The sequence below is a fragment of the Apteryx mantelli genome, chromosome 5 (genome assembly GCF_036417845.1).
Source record: "Apteryx mantelli isolate bAptMan1 chromosome 5, bAptMan1.hap1, whole genome shotgun sequence".
NCBI lineage: Eukaryota > Metazoa > Chordata > Aves > Apterygiformes > Apterygidae > Apteryx > Apteryx mantelli.
In genome coordinates, this window is record NC_089982.1 from 44421196 (window position 1) to 44436523 (window position 15328).

General features: G+C 38.4%; 1 protein-coding gene across 2 annotated transcripts; it reads right to left on the reverse strand.

The window, feature by feature from the left end:
- Positions 1–7961: 7961 nt before the first annotated feature.
- Positions 7962–14984, reverse strand: CBR4 (carbonyl reductase 4). 2 transcript variants are annotated; one of them, XM_067297893.1, is made up of 6 exons: positions 14948–14984; positions 12458–12599; positions 11822–11942; positions 11172–11308; positions 10440–10574; positions 7962–9088 (listed from the first exon to the last, which is right to left on the reverse strand). In XM_067297893.1, the coding sequence occupies exons 1-6, from the start codon at positions 14966–14968 to the stop codon at positions 8910–8912; spliced, it is 735 nt and encodes a 244-aa protein (XP_067153994.1). In that variant the 5' UTR covers positions 14969–14984; the 3' UTR covers positions 7962–8909. The 2 variants fall into 2 exon arrangements, with proteins under 2 accessions (XP_067153994.1, XP_013797661.2); XM_013942207.2 differs by lacking the exon at positions 14948–14984 and adding an exon at positions 14369–14605.
- Positions 14985–15328: the final 344 nt, after the last annotated feature.

A 15328-nucleotide genomic window follows, 5' to 3' on the forward strand; every position in this document is an offset into this window, starting at 1 on the left:
GTGTGTTTCCACTGCCCTTGCTTAAGAATGCAGATCTTGTCCTTGTTCATTTTGGCTGAAGTCAAACAAGTATTTGGAACCAAACTCCCAGTAAGTGTCATTGAGCTGAATTTGGAAGTCAGAGAAGGCTGACATAAGAACATAGCAGACCATTAATCTGCAGTAATATAGCAGAAATATAGCTCCTGTTTACTGAGGATATTACAGGAAGGGGAGCTCAAATGAAAGGACCTTTTTAGAGGCAAAACTGAAATGTATTTCTTTTGCAATGCTCTTCACAGCCAGGTTCAACTGAATATTTCTGAATAAATCATTTCTTATGAACAAAACTCATCTCACATATTAATAATCTAGTACATTCAGTTCTCACCCAGATGGAAGGACATCAACTGCATTAACCAAGAAGCATTAACTGCATTTACCATAGCACATGATAAGCGTTACTGGAAGCCAGATTATAGGGACATGGATATCAGGAAGAAAGACCTCATGATGCTAACAGAAACAAAGATTTTACAGAAAAAAAAAATCATAAAAGGCTACCAGCTTTGCAAAAATGTGTCCCTAAATTCAACCTCATTCATTTCATATTTACAGATCAAAAGAATATACCTTTATTGCATAGCAGAAAGGTAGGATGACTTCCACCCTAGTACCCTGCAAACTATGGGTGAACTATAACACTACAGGTGGTCTCTGTTCTGCTGTAGCCTTCCAATAAAAAAGCTATAAGAACACGCAGAAAACGGATGCAGCTCCACTCCACTGCTGGCAGTCATCTCATGATCAATAGGCAGCAATACACACTAGATAGCATCTGTGCAAAACAGACTCACTCCCTATACTCAGTGATTCGATCTTTTTTTCTAGGGTTACAGAAAGTTTTCAGCAGAAATATATAAACTAGTCTGATAAGTAGCATAGAGTCAGACTGACAGCAGCAGGAAGTAAAAATGCAATGAAACTTTTAACAGGCCTTCAACATATGGGTGGAGACGTGTTTACAATACAGCCTCCACCATATAGGTGCAACATGTACTTTTAGCGCAGTTAGCCTTTGAAACAGAGTTGGAAGATCTCTAAATTAGAATCCATGAAACAAATGTCATGTTGCCACACTAACATGCTTCAGCAATGCCATATAATCAACTTTCAGTTATCCCTAAATAAATTGTTCAAAATGATGCAACAATTTCAAACCCACCACCCTGCTAGCATGCAAGACCACCTAAACTGCGTCAGCTAGCAGTCTGGGAAACAGTATGTGCCCTGGAGCTCCACTTGCTCAGACTGGTGTTAGCGCAGTGACATCTGCCCTCCACATTCCTATTGCCATTACTCTCACTGTACATGCCCACAGTTCTATTCAAATATTTCCAATTATCCATATTTTCCTTTTAACCAGGCTATCCTTCCTCTTCTGAAATGTGACCTCACAAATTTACAAACTTACTGCATAATTTATGAGTATCAATTAGATATCTTCTGTCACCACAGTAGTCAACATTTTAATTTTTGCAATATCCGTAAGATAGCAATGAACAAGGCCACTGGTTATCACTGGATCCTAGAATCTGAGATGATTCAGAATACAAGAAATTCAGCTGTGTTATCAATTAAGTTTAGTAGAAGAAAAGTAATAAAAAGTATGGAGAACAGGAGTGGTCACAAAAAAAATGTCACAAATGACCTCAGATGCTTCCTTAAGGACTGATTCCATGCTGCCAAAATGAGATATACAGGTAATAAGTAAAGGGCAGTTAATGGCATGCTGTACCTAGAAGATCCTAATCTGGCCATAATGATACCAAGTGAAAGTTGGTGGGTTTTACTTGTATGTTGTCTCAACACATTTGACGCCATCATACCCAAACTGGCAATCTGTTATCAAATCTCCAAGTAGCTAAAGCAATCTTAGTTTAAAAAAATAGCACAGAAATTTTAATTCCACTTCAGAATTTGAGATTATAATGGTAAAGTACACTGAGGAAAAAAAGAAACATTTTATCAGAATTAGATCTGATATATTTAAAATCGGAGATAAAAACAGATTGTCAGTTTCAATGTTGTGTTTTTTCTATGAAATGGACCAACAATATCCCAGATCTTGATAAATATAAGCTGCTAATATGAAAAATAAAAGCATAAAATACTAGAACAGTTGTAGTGATACCGATCTAAAGATGTCAGGCAAGGTAGAGGTAATATTAGTTATTAACTCAGACATATCTACAGCAAAAAAAAGCCTTCAACACATGAGCCCTTCTATAGGTCTGAAACTGAACATAATGTGTAGGTGAAAAAATGTGTTATGTAAATCTGGATCTCAACAGAGTTCTTACTTCCACAGGCAATAAGCACAGGAAATGCTCCTTAAAGACTTTTCTCTCTCACTACATTTTCCCCTTCTTCTTTTCAAACACTGATTATGTGAAGTAAGTGGTGCACCCCACCTTGGAAAGTTTGGTTTTGATTAGTTTTACTTAAATGAACTATACTATGCTGTACATCAAAAAAAGTCACACAATTGCAACAGGCAATACACATTTCAGTTTCATGCAACAGCAGCCTCTCATCCTGTGCAACAGATCAAAGGAGGAAAATTTGGGTAACAGCGGTGGCTAATCATTATAATGTGTGTTTTACCTGTAGATGTAGTATTTTGAAGGCTGGGATTTAGATACCGCTTTCTATCCAAATTTCACTGGAACTCAATATTGCAATCCTTTCAGTCTTTAAAAATCCTGCCTTACATCCCAAAATAGTGCAGAATATATGGATTTGGATATCAGAAAACTGATAGCAGCAATGCAAGTTACCAACTTTTCATCTAAACAGGCAACTCCACTTTCCTTGAACTATATAGATATATTAAGTAATTGCCAACATAATGTCTTAGGATAGACTGCCCTCAGGAGGCCATAATGAAATCTCCTCATGGGATATCACACACTACTATTATACACAGGATGTATTACATACTTTTGCTACAATAAAAGAAAGTCTTTAAAAGCTGCTCCTCACTACATCTCCTACTTACAGTTGCAATATTTAAAAACAAATATCTGCCCACTAAAAGTATAGGCACCCAGGCACCCTGTTAGAAGCTGCTGCGGATGATAACCACTTGTGATATATCCTTAAAAAATAAGAAAAGCTTAACATAGTGAGTTCACTACAGTGAACTCTAAGCTATAAATATATCTCTCAAAAGCTAAGAGGGAGAAATAAGGCTCCAACAACTGTCTAATCTAGCAGAAAAAAAACAAAGTAGTCCATCATCTTCCCAAATGTCGGAAAAATGCAGGAAAGAGATACAAAACAATTAACTTTCTAGGCCTGCAATGTGCTCCAGAGATTAAGTACAGCCCAGAATAGGCAAATCACACAACCTAAAAAATTTCAGCTGAATCAAGTGTAAAGTCAAGACAATTTTAGGTTTTCAAACAAGGCAGAGACCAGGTGGGGCACATAAATAAGTAAATACTGCAATACACAATCTTCTTTTATCAGGATATCTTTTCTGAAGCAGGAACCCAGATGAAACCAAGAAATAAAGCAATATTTATGGCTGACTGAGTAAGAGGAGTTTACTGTACAAGAGGATTGGATGGTGAATTAAATGCCAGCTGCAAAAGCAGCCACCTTAAAAACATGCCTTGATGGATTCTAGAAAATCTGGGGAGGTGGTGCCAGGCCATGTAGGTACCAGTGACACAGGGTGCAGCACGAGAAGAGATCTGGAATAAAACACAGGTTAAGCTAAAGATCAGACCTGAAAAGCAGCCTTCTTCAAAATGCTCCCAGAGCAAGGTGAAGAAACAAATTTCAATGCATGCCTGAAAAGACAGGTGTAGGAAAGAAGAGTACAGATTCCTTAGGAACTGGAGAAACTGCTGGAATAGTGGGAACCTGTAAAAGAGCTCATTGTAGACCAAAAAGCAGCAGCAGAATGTTGGTACTTAATAAAAGATGATAGGAAAGTTTTAAGCAACATAGCAAGTGAAAACCATCAGATGAAGTACGTGCTCTCAATTCTTCTATGAAAGGAGTCATAAAAACTTTGTATCTCTAGTAAAAGAGTGGACAGAGATTTTCAAAATGCAAATGAGAAATCGTGAAAAATAACTCAAGCACACAGTCCTACTGAAGAAGGAAAACACACACACACACACACAAACAAAACGTATATATAGCTTGGCATAAATGCTAGAAGTACAAGTTGGGAAACCTGAATGTCTGGTTTTAATCAAGGCAGTGACATAACAGGCATACCAGAACCATGATGGAAATAAGACAAATCAGTACATATATATATATATACACACACACACATATATACACACACACACACATATATGTATATATACAAAATACATAAAAAGCCCTCAAACTAGACACCAAATATATTAAATCATCAAATCACATATGGATTGAAATTCCAGGTCTGATATAATAAAATCTGTTGTTAGACTATGTTATTACCCACACGATTAAGATGATGGTAGTAGCTATGATATCCTGAGGGAGATTACGGGCAATAAGGCAGACAGTATAACTGTAATGAAAGACTTCAAATATCAGCAAGTTTGGTAAACATCACACCAAAGATGCCTAGATTACATTTTTTAATACATGGTTGTTTCATGCAGTCAGTCAGGGACTCCCAACTCTGGCTGCAGTCCCAAGGAGCATACAAGACCTGACTGAAAATGTTATTTTCAAAGACTGACTTTGTAACGGTAACTATTTCTGCAAGAATACTGACCAAGTTTATTAATAAAGACAACAGTCGACTACTGTAGCATTTGCCTTCCCAAAAAGGGAGCAACATAAAAATATGGAAATATGTTGAAATGAAACTAAAAGGACAAGCCAAAAAATTAGGAGATACAGTGCTTGAAGACAACACTGAGACTGTATGTATTGAGCTTCCACTATGATGACTTTAAATATACAATGCCAACTTACACTTCTTTACGGGAGGAAAAGAAGGGGAAGGACAAATGGAGAGAGCTGGCATGGATTAATAGCTACCAGAATCTAAAAGTCAACCTTCAAAAAACCAGTAGTCTCATTTCAGCAGCTGGAGGGAGTCTGCCTCTGAACGTAAAAGTTACAGGCAGATCAGAGTTTAGAGGAACAATTTCCAAAAAGACATACAAACTGAACGCCACATTAGGAACAGGTTCTTGTTCCTGAATAAGATGAGCAGATGATCAAAATAAAAAGCAAAGTGCTCAAAGGAGGTAAAGGTCATAGAGGAGAGAAAAAAAAAAGAAAAAAAGAAACACTGAATTAGTTCTTTGCATCAAAGCAAAGCAGTAGACAGGTTACAGAGCAAATAGTGATGAACTGCCAAGGCAGGTGGTAATCACTCCAGAATTCTAACGGAAATCAAATAATTGCAGTGTGAAACTGCTCGGATAAAACTGCCTCATTGTCAGACAACTGGAAGTTGGCTAAAGTGACATCAGGCTTTTGGTAATTTTTGCAGGGGAAGGGCTACTTGGTTTTTTTTTAAAGACATTTCCAAGAGATCCAAGGAAATACAGATTAATTATCTGTTATCTGTACACAGCAAACTGCCAAAAATTGTTCTAAAGGCATATAAACAATTGGATAAACATATTGAGGAAAGTCAATGTGGCTTTTGTACAGGGAAGTCATGTTTTACAAACATTTTAGAGTACTTAAAAAGGCTAAGAGAGTATGTGAATAAGGGATATTAATTAACACAGCAAGCTTGAAATTCTGAAAGGCATCTGACATGTTCTCTTACCAAAAAACATTAAAGATCCTGGGCTGTCAAGAGGATAAGTCATCGTATCAGTAAATTGTTAAAAAATAGAAAAGAAAAGATATGTATTTGTGGTCATTCTTTTTGAAAGACATGGATCACCAACAGAATCCTACAGACACCTTTTGGGGCTAGTGCAGCACAACATACTCCTAAGTGGTTTGAGACAGCAATTTCTGAAGCAACACTATCTTCTGTAATGCTAATTTACTCAAATAAGTTACTCAAATCCCTTTACTCAATAAAGAGATAAAGGAAAGAAACAAAAGTTGCAGAGCCATTTCACCAGTTGAACAAATGAGTCTTGAAACCAGCAGATTAAATTCACTGTAGATAAATTAAAACAATTCACACCGGGGGGGAAAAAAAGATCAGTCCTAAATACATATGAGGAAACCAGCTCCAAACTGACAATTAACTATTCAGGACTGAGTTATAGTTCATACACATATTTCTTAGATTCTAAAAACATAAGCTTAATGGTCAGCAAAAGGCAAAACAATTAGGCATTATTTTTTGACACACACAAAAAAAAAAAAGTGTTTTGTTTTATGAAGAAAAATCCACAGTGCACCTGCATCTAGAATACTGTGAGCAGTTCCACCTGCTCCTCCCTTCCTGGAAACAAAAAAAGTATAGCAAAGGACAACAAAGATAACCAAAGGTACAAAACAGCTTTCCAACAAGGAACAACTAAAAGAAATAGGACTCTTCAGTTTGAAACAGAAACAATCGAGGCAGGATACGATAAAGGTCTACAAATTCAACAGCAGCATGGAGACAGCACAGAGGGTTTTCATAATGTCTTATCAAATACAAGAACCAGCAGGCCTCAATCAGAGCTATCAAATGGCAGGTTCAAAACATATCAATCACAAATTGCTGGAGGATTCGAGAATATTCTAAGGTGACATCACCACACACTTGACCTGTTATCCACCCTATGCATTCACTACTGCCACTTTCTGAGACATAACACCAGGCCAGGCACAACCTTAGTCTGACAAATACAGATGGTATGTTCTTAGCATATGTGTACACAGTAAATCCTGAAATGGATTACTACTAGGTTTCAATTCTAATTTACCAGTTTGAAGAAGAGCAGAAAAAAAAATACTTTTCAAAATATGATTTTAAGGCTACCCACATCTCATTCAGGTCCTATAGCATACCCAACAACTGCAGTAATGAAAAACATAGTAAGTGCTGCAACATTTTGAGAATGTTATGCAGCAGCATACTGAGAATCTTATCAAGATGTTATCTCAGGTGTTAATCACAAATATATAAAAAAAGTGCTATTGCTAATAACTTATTCAGTGAAACAAGGGGCAATAATAATTAGGTGCAGAGCTCACTAATAGGGAATTGCTTTTAGTCTTTTAAGTTTGGCTCAGGGTCAAAATGTGTCACACAACCTTTGTTTGTAAGATACTAAGGACAGGTATGGGCAGCAGCCAACTTACTGACATATTACTGCTTGACTAGTAAAAATGGGAGTACCAGCTGTCTTCCCTCACCCTCAGTGCCCTCTGAAAAAATTCATCTATACTTTGGCCAATTCCTCCTAACACAGAGAAACAGAATTAGCAGTTATATTTTTGGTACAAAGACACAGATGACACATAACTTTTCACAGCAAATAACACTTCTCAACAAAGAGGTATCAGTAAGATAAGGACAGGGCTACCTCTAGTGATATTTTAGATTCCACAGTGAATAACACAATTACCTTTAAAACCCTTGAAAATACAACCATTCCTGATATTATTTCTCAATACCTACCATCAAGAAACTTGAACATGCACTGTTTTCTGGCATAAAGACAAAATTTCTCAGCTGCACAAATGAAGAAAATCTCAGACTTTAAAGAGTCCAAGTTATCATCAGTGAGATCTCTTCTTTCTGCACTTCAGTTTGTGCCAAGAGGGGAAAATTTCAAAAGCTGAACCAACATCTGGATCATGATGCAATGAACACTGGAGCTAAGAAGTGAAGGTCCTAAACCACGCTCATAGTTTTCTTCAGAGAAGATAAAAACATTAGCCACCAAAAAGTACTTGATCTCAATTGAAAAGCCTGAAGTCAAACTGTGGTAATATTTCAGCAAAAGAACACAAGATTGTCTACAGTCGAATAATTACTCTGCTTCAAAAGCTGCTTTGAATAAGATAAATGGCTATTTTATTGACTGTACATAAATATTAAAGAACATCAGCATAACACAGTTGAACTGAGTTTTCAAGAAGATATACAGCAATACACCTTGACTTCACAGTTTGGAATTGTTATTTGTTTCTAAATATGTTTCAAGTCAGTGAAAAGGCACAGCTACTTTTACACCTTTTATGTGGAAGGCCTGCAACTGTACAGTTCATAGTGTATTTTCCGTTCAAACTCAGAATATTACAAAATTAGCATCTCCAATGACCAATCAGAAGTCCTTCAATATATCCTCAAGTGCTGCTGAAATGAATGAGTGCTGTATGCGTAATTAATAGAACTGAGCCGGTTTTGTCTTTATAAAGTGCATTACCTATCATTAAATCTCCTAAAGGCAATTGAGGTAGGAGATTTAGAAGCTTCTACCTTTGTAGTTTCAGCTATAAACAAACAAAAAAGGAAACCAATTTTCTAGGGACTGATAAGAATAAAAAATTAAACAGTTCACAATCCTCCCCCTACATGATAAACTTGATGCAGTCATAACTGCCAACCAGTAAACATGCCTCCACATTTTATTTATCTTTGTGTAACATAATAATTCAGAATATAATCTCCACGCTACCCCAAAGAAAACATGACTTTATAAAAATATAGTGCTTTTAAGATAAATCAAGATATTATTTAGAGCTATCATCATTCCAAACCAGATCTTTTTTAAATTTTATGTTACATACACAGACTTTGTAATACCATGGGGATTTTTTCAGGTAACTAAACATACATGCTGCACTTTATTACTTATGAATTACCACTCTGACTAGAGGGTATCAAGTCAATTACATATGTCAATCTGCAGCTAAATTTTTTGCCCCTCCCTTTGATTAGTGCATGCTTTATAACTACCATCATGACATATCAGTATGGTACTTATATGATGTAGCATTTAAGTCAGAAGCTGCAAGCCTCCATCTACAATTAGAATACTCCCTGTAACGTAAGGAGACTCTAGCAGAAAGACAACAGCTTGTGCAACTTCATGAGGCTCTCCAAATCTCCCAAGAGGAATTGTTTTCTTCAACTGATCTTCTTCCAAATGAGCAGTCATCTCTGTGTGAACAAAGCCTAAGAGAGGAGAAAATTTGAAGAGTTACATAATCTCTAACTAAATTTCTCAAGCTCATTTTTCCTGGAATCCTCCCAAGTGAAAGCTACGACCAAAATTCAGCACCAGCTATCATTCTTCAAAGCTGCAGAAGTCAGTTCACACCATTTTATAGCTGAGAACAATTTTTTTTTCCTAACCAATACGATATCTTCCAGCTTTGTAAGCACTGTTGTAATAATCCAAATGCAGAATCTCTAGAAGTCTATGAAAAAAAATCATAACTCTACAGACTTGGGCCCAAACCCCATATTTAGTATCACTTTTCTGGAAGACAAAAATATAGTCATTTCACCAAAACACTTTCAATAAAAACTCATATGAAATCTATGGCAAGAAACACCTACAGCTTGCAAGTGTTTCCATTATGCTATATAATTTATTATAGCACTTGCAGAATTTCTATCATCACACTTATTTGAAGAATATTTCTTCATAATTTTGAAAAATATTTCTTTATAATTTTCCATTAACTCGGTTTCAGTTTTCCCGCATTGTTGATTTCTATTCACATAAGCTGCAGCCTCATAAAGAGCTGATCTGACCTAATGTCTATCTGCCACCAAGAGGGGAAAGTCTCAGTTCTGCTTGTTGCTGTAAAGTCCTGCCCCTTTTGATGGCTCTGGAGCCTTCTGTGGGCTGTTAGACTCACTAAACAAGAAAAAATATTTTTCCTGCCTAGTTCACAATTTGAACTGGTTCATGTAGAGGTCTTAAAGGCATCAGAGCTACCACAAGCTGAGCACCAGAGTACACAGCCATGAGTAGAGAAATTCAAGAAAGCCAGAAGAGATTTTCTCTCAAGGGGTGGTGATTTATCAGACTGGAAAAGATTATCTTGTGAAATCACAGCCTCATCTTTACAGAACTTTCCTTCCAGATTCTCTCCTTTTACTAAAGGGAAAGGCAGGGATGCCTTCACGCTTGCTTCTCATGCTCTTTAATATTTCTCTAATAACAAATAACTCTCTAGCAGAACAGGAGGGAAACTAGCAATCTGCATATAATTATTTCTAACCCTTCGCCTGTAAGGATAGCAGGTTTTGAAGGAGGAACAAAGAAAAAAAGCCATTATGTAACAACGGATAGAGGAACAGGAAGACCCACTCCCCCAAATTTCCCAGTATTCCCTTTAAAAGGGCGAACTTTTACTGAAAGAATGCATTATACTTTAAACTGAAAAAGAGAGGAAAACTACTTACTTACAAAAGTTAAAATATCTTGTTACTTTCAGAGTAGAGCAAACATCCAGCAGTCTTGCAGATCAGTTACTGCAACAGTCAAAGATTGAGTAACTTCACATAAACTAACCTGGAGCAACCACATTGACTCGAATTTTCTTGTTTGCTACTTCTTTAGCAAGAGAGCGTGAAAATCCAACTAATCCTGCTTTGCTAGCACCGTACACACTTTGACCAGAGTTGCCTTTAATTCCTACAATACTTCCTAAAATAAAGAAACATCAAAGAGAAGAAAAGATCAAATTACTAATTTGGATGCTTATACTAATTTTATCATTTTGTTTTTAAAATCAGAATGAAAATGAGATTACAAAAAAGGAATAAAAAGTATGTTAGTGAATGTATTTTATAGCCTATTGCTAGGATAAGCAAATTGCTCAATTATGTATGATTTCTGTGGAATGCACATATGTATGTTGACTAACATGTGCCAAGAAATTAAAACAGAAAGCTTTCTAGAAAAAGTATCCTTGCACAGAACCTCCCCCAAACACCTGTACCTACTTGAGTCTAATTAATAACTCATAGCTGGTAAATTTAGCTGCTGAAAGAGTTGATAAAGCATGATAAAATTCTGAAAAAATATAAAATGAGGTGTTTATTACTGATACAAGCAGTTTTTATAAGTTGCTGTAGTTACATAAAAGATAAGCATTCACAAAGAAATGCTAAAAATACAATGACTAAACAGAAAGAAAAGAGTCAATTATAAAAAAAAATATATTTCAATATGTTACACCTACTAAAATTTTCTATAAAACTAATTTACATGTAATGCCACTGGATTAAAATAGCAACTTACCTACGTTAACAATAGCACCTCCCTGTTGTTGAATCATACATTTTACAGCAGCTTTGCATGTCAACATTGTTCCCAGAAGGTTAGTGTGAATCTGGGATATCATATCTTCAGTCTTGGTTCTCAGTAATAAGCCATCCCTACAAACGGACCAAAAAAAAAAAAAACACCCCACCAAAAGAACTCATGGGACTACCCAATAATCACATTTACTCATGATAAAACTTGACAAATGAATGGTACTGGAATAGGACCTTATGTGGTTCTATACAACCTAGCATTCAAAATTATGAAACTGCAAGGATTACACATAGCAGAAAAAACACCAAAACAGATAAGATGTTCTTCTGATAACAAAGACCATTATTGCAAAGAAGTATCAAACATTGTTTTGGACCATTTTAGGGAGTGAAGTGGAGGAAAGAGGAATAGTGAGGGAACAAACTCAGAAACTATGGTGAAAGCTGTTATCATCTAATCTACTAAAGTTTAACTTCCATTAGAAGTAAAACATTGGCGAATGCTTAATTCTGTTTTCAGATGCACTCATTAACAATAATCTTATTAAATGTAAAGGCCCTCTTCTATATTTAGCATCTTCCAAAAGATGGTGTGGTCTAGAATTACATACAACCTTGTAACTAATAACCAACCTGTTGATCCCTGCTGCATTAACCAAGTAATTAATAGGACCTAAATTCCTCCGCATCTCTTCAAAAGTATTTTGGACATCTTGTTCTCTGGATACATCACAGCTAAGTGCCAGATGTCCTTCTGTATTGAAATAAAGCCACATCATAACAATAGTAAAAGATCTTGCATCATTCATAAACCTTCTTAAGAATGTATAAACTCAACTGTAAAAACAGATGTAGAAGTAGTTTTAACTTGAGAAACCCAACTGAACAAGGACAATTTGCAAGTATTGTATGTGACAATTTCTTGTTTTATATTTTTGGCCTTTTAGAATTTGAAGTTCAGCATAAGCAGACTGGCCTCAGTTCATACTAACTCACTTGTGTGACCTTGAACAATTCCCTTGATATCATCTACTCTATCTGTAAGATATGACTTGCAACATACTTAACTTCCCCAAAGTATATTGTGAAAAACAAATCATATTGATACAACTTTTTTTTTTTTAATTTCTCAGCTTTATTTTAATCTGCATCTAGCTAACAATCAATCAGGTTTATTTGACCTATTATTGACCTACTAATAATCTACTATTTTTACAAGTTGCTTAAGCATTGGACAGTGAAGAAAGCATTGCAAAGCAGCGTACATACCGCCAAGATGATGTGCAGTGGTTTGGGCTACCTCCAGATTTCTAGCAATAATCGCCAGGCGGCAGCCTTTCTGTGCCAGTAATTCTGCAACAGCTTTTCCTATTCCTCGTGATCCTCCAAAAATTGCACAAACCTTGTTCATCTTCAAAAATAATTCAAAAATTGCAAATAAAGCAATGAAGAGTGATTAACATGAATTTCAGGTCCAATATAGCAGAGTAGCCACTGTTCTTGCCAACATGACAGCTTTTATTAATTTGTAGCATTTTATAATATGGACTATAAAATTACTTTTCTTTTTCACCAGAAAATAAATAGCTGAACCAAATACGACACCACTACTGAAAATAAATGTAAGTTAATGCTTAAAAACTTCAGCAGTAACATTCTATTGGTATTTCTGAACTAGTCATAAAAATTATGCATGTAATCTAGCACTTCAATACTAGTGTTATGGCAACTCAAATTTAATTGATGAAATATGATTTCTGTATTTAAATGTCATAATGCCCTGTTCAGCTGTTATTTATCACTAATGCATTATGATAACTATTCAAAGCCAACAAAGTAGTTTTAACTATACTCTTCTTGCACTATTTCAGTACTAAAGGCATCTGGTCTCAAGGTCTCACTGCACCCTAAGCATCTACACAAGACATCCAAGGCACACATCACTTGAGCATGACTCAATAACATTAGATTTACATTGCTAGTCTTAGGTTTTTGTTTCTGCTTTTAAAGAAAAAGTTTTTTGAAACTGAAATCTGAAATGATTCTGAAATAGTTAGCTTAGATAAAACCTGACAGTTGCTTAGGAAAGAGTGTTAAGAAGAAAATGTTTGTACAGAATGATCTTTTATTCTGCAACCTCTAAAAATCAATCAGTTTAGCGATTTTCTGAGCCAGAGTCCAAACAATAACATTTAATAGCAATGAACCTCTTTTCCATAAATTTGAATAAATCCCTTTTGAACCCAATTATACTTTCAGTTGCCAAAACATCCTGGGGCAACAAGTTTCATCATTTGCGGGAAGGTACTTCCTTTTGTTCTTAATTTGCTTTCTGATTAGAGAATGCTATACATTTTTCCTCCTATCTTCTTACAGTTCATAACTTCAGAGACTACACTTCTGTATTTTACCTTCCCCCGCTATATCCTCTTTCAGGCCTATTCAGCCACTCTTACATGTATGGAAGCCATTCCATACCTACTTAAAACCTGTCCAAGCTCATTAATCCTGTCACCCTATCCCGTGCCTTACTTAGCTCTACTATACCCTTTTTGATTTGTGGTAACTAGAACTGCACATAATTTTAAGTATAGAGGCACACCATGAGTGTACATAACTGCATAGTGATTTTGGTCTTGTGTGATACAGCCTGAAAGAGCAGCTGACCCCCCTCTGTATAACAAGTAAGCACAGGTGCTTGAAATCAACCCATATGTCTGCTTCCCAACTGGCAATTGTAAACTGGCTTTCAGCCTAAGAGTGGCAAGAAAACTAAATATCTGCATCTCAGGTGGGGGCCCTTCCAAAAGGGCGTGTATAAGACAACATCCTGCATGAAGACAACTCACTACTTATGAGAACAAATGGCACTACTACCCTACCAGAAAGACTGATCTTTTGGGTAATCTTTATTAGGTAGTTAGATTGGAAGAGATGGATCAATAGGTTTTGCACCCAAATAACTTCAGCACTTACTGCCTTAGCTGGCTAAAGGCACATCTGACCTGTATTTTGTTGTCAGCTCTTTTATTAGAAACACATAGTACAGTTTGCCTTCTACATCACGACTGATCTATCCTTTTGGAGAATTATCCAAAAAGATTCTTGAAAGTTCTTGACTAACTACTGCAACAATATTATATAGGGCTTTTCCCCCTTCCTGCGAACAAGCTAGCTCACCTGCAACACCACGGCTACACCACCGCTACCGCGCGCGCTACCTTCCCGTGCACAGGCAGGAGTTTCTCAGACTAACACCTCCCCGCGGCGCACACCGCTCGCTCAGCACAGCCCACCGCGAGGCGCCTCCCCGCGCTGGCCGAGCTCGCCCGCCGCCGCTTCTCCCCTCTCGGCAGCTTCTTTTTGGGGGGAGGGAAGCCTCGGCGCGTTGCCGGCTCCCACCCAACTCCTCTGGCCCCGCGGCCGCACGCCGGCCACCCGCCATAGCCCTCCGCCCCGCGCGCGCAACGGTCGCGGCGCGCGGGCTAACGGCCGCCGCTGTCTCACGCTCCGCCAGGGGGCGGCAGCGCGCAGCTGCCCTCGCGCCGCGCAGCACTGGCGCGCGCCCGCGGGGCAGGGAGGGGGCCGGCGCTCGCCCGGGGACCGCGGAGGCGCCGCGCGGCCCCTGACCGCCGCCCGCCCAGCCCGGCTGCGCGCTCAGCCCTGCTTCTCCTCCTTCTCCTCCTCCTGCGGGGGCGGCGCGGCAGGGGGGAGACGGGGGTGGGCGAGGGGCTCACGGCGCGCCGCGGGGCTCCTCACCGCGACTCTCGCTCCCGGCATGCAGCAGGGCCGGGCGGTCGAGTCTAGATGGAGGCCACTGACATGAGCGGGGCGCGGGGCCTGCTGGGAGCCCGCCTGCCGCGGGGGGCGCTGGGACACGTAGTCCCCGCCCGGGCGGCAGCGCCACGGTGGCAGCGCAACGGCCGCGCCGCGCCGCGTCGCCATGGCGGAGGCCTCCTGGTCTGTGCAGCCGCGGTCTCGCCCGCGCAAGGCCCCATAACTGAAGAGCAGGCTGAGCCCCCGCAAGGGTCCATAGTCCCCATCGCAGGAAGGTGGCGCCTCGCAAGGGAGAGATTCGTAAAAGGCTTTTAAAAATACTTCTAAATTTTAATTTTAAATTGTTCGGGGTCCTTCGGAGGT

Coding starts and splice junctions, on each gene's coding strand:
- CBR4 (XM_067297893.1), bottom strand. CDS start 14,968: ATGCCGGGAGCGAGAGTCGCG. Junction 11,943..12,457: donor CACTGCACATCATCTTGGCG/GTATGTACGCTG, acceptor ATTTCAATACAG/AAGGACATCTGGCACTTAGC. Junction 9,089..10,439: donor AGTCAATGTGGTTGCTCCAG/GTTAGTTTATGT, acceptor CTCCTCTCTTAG/GCTTTGTTCACACAGAGATG.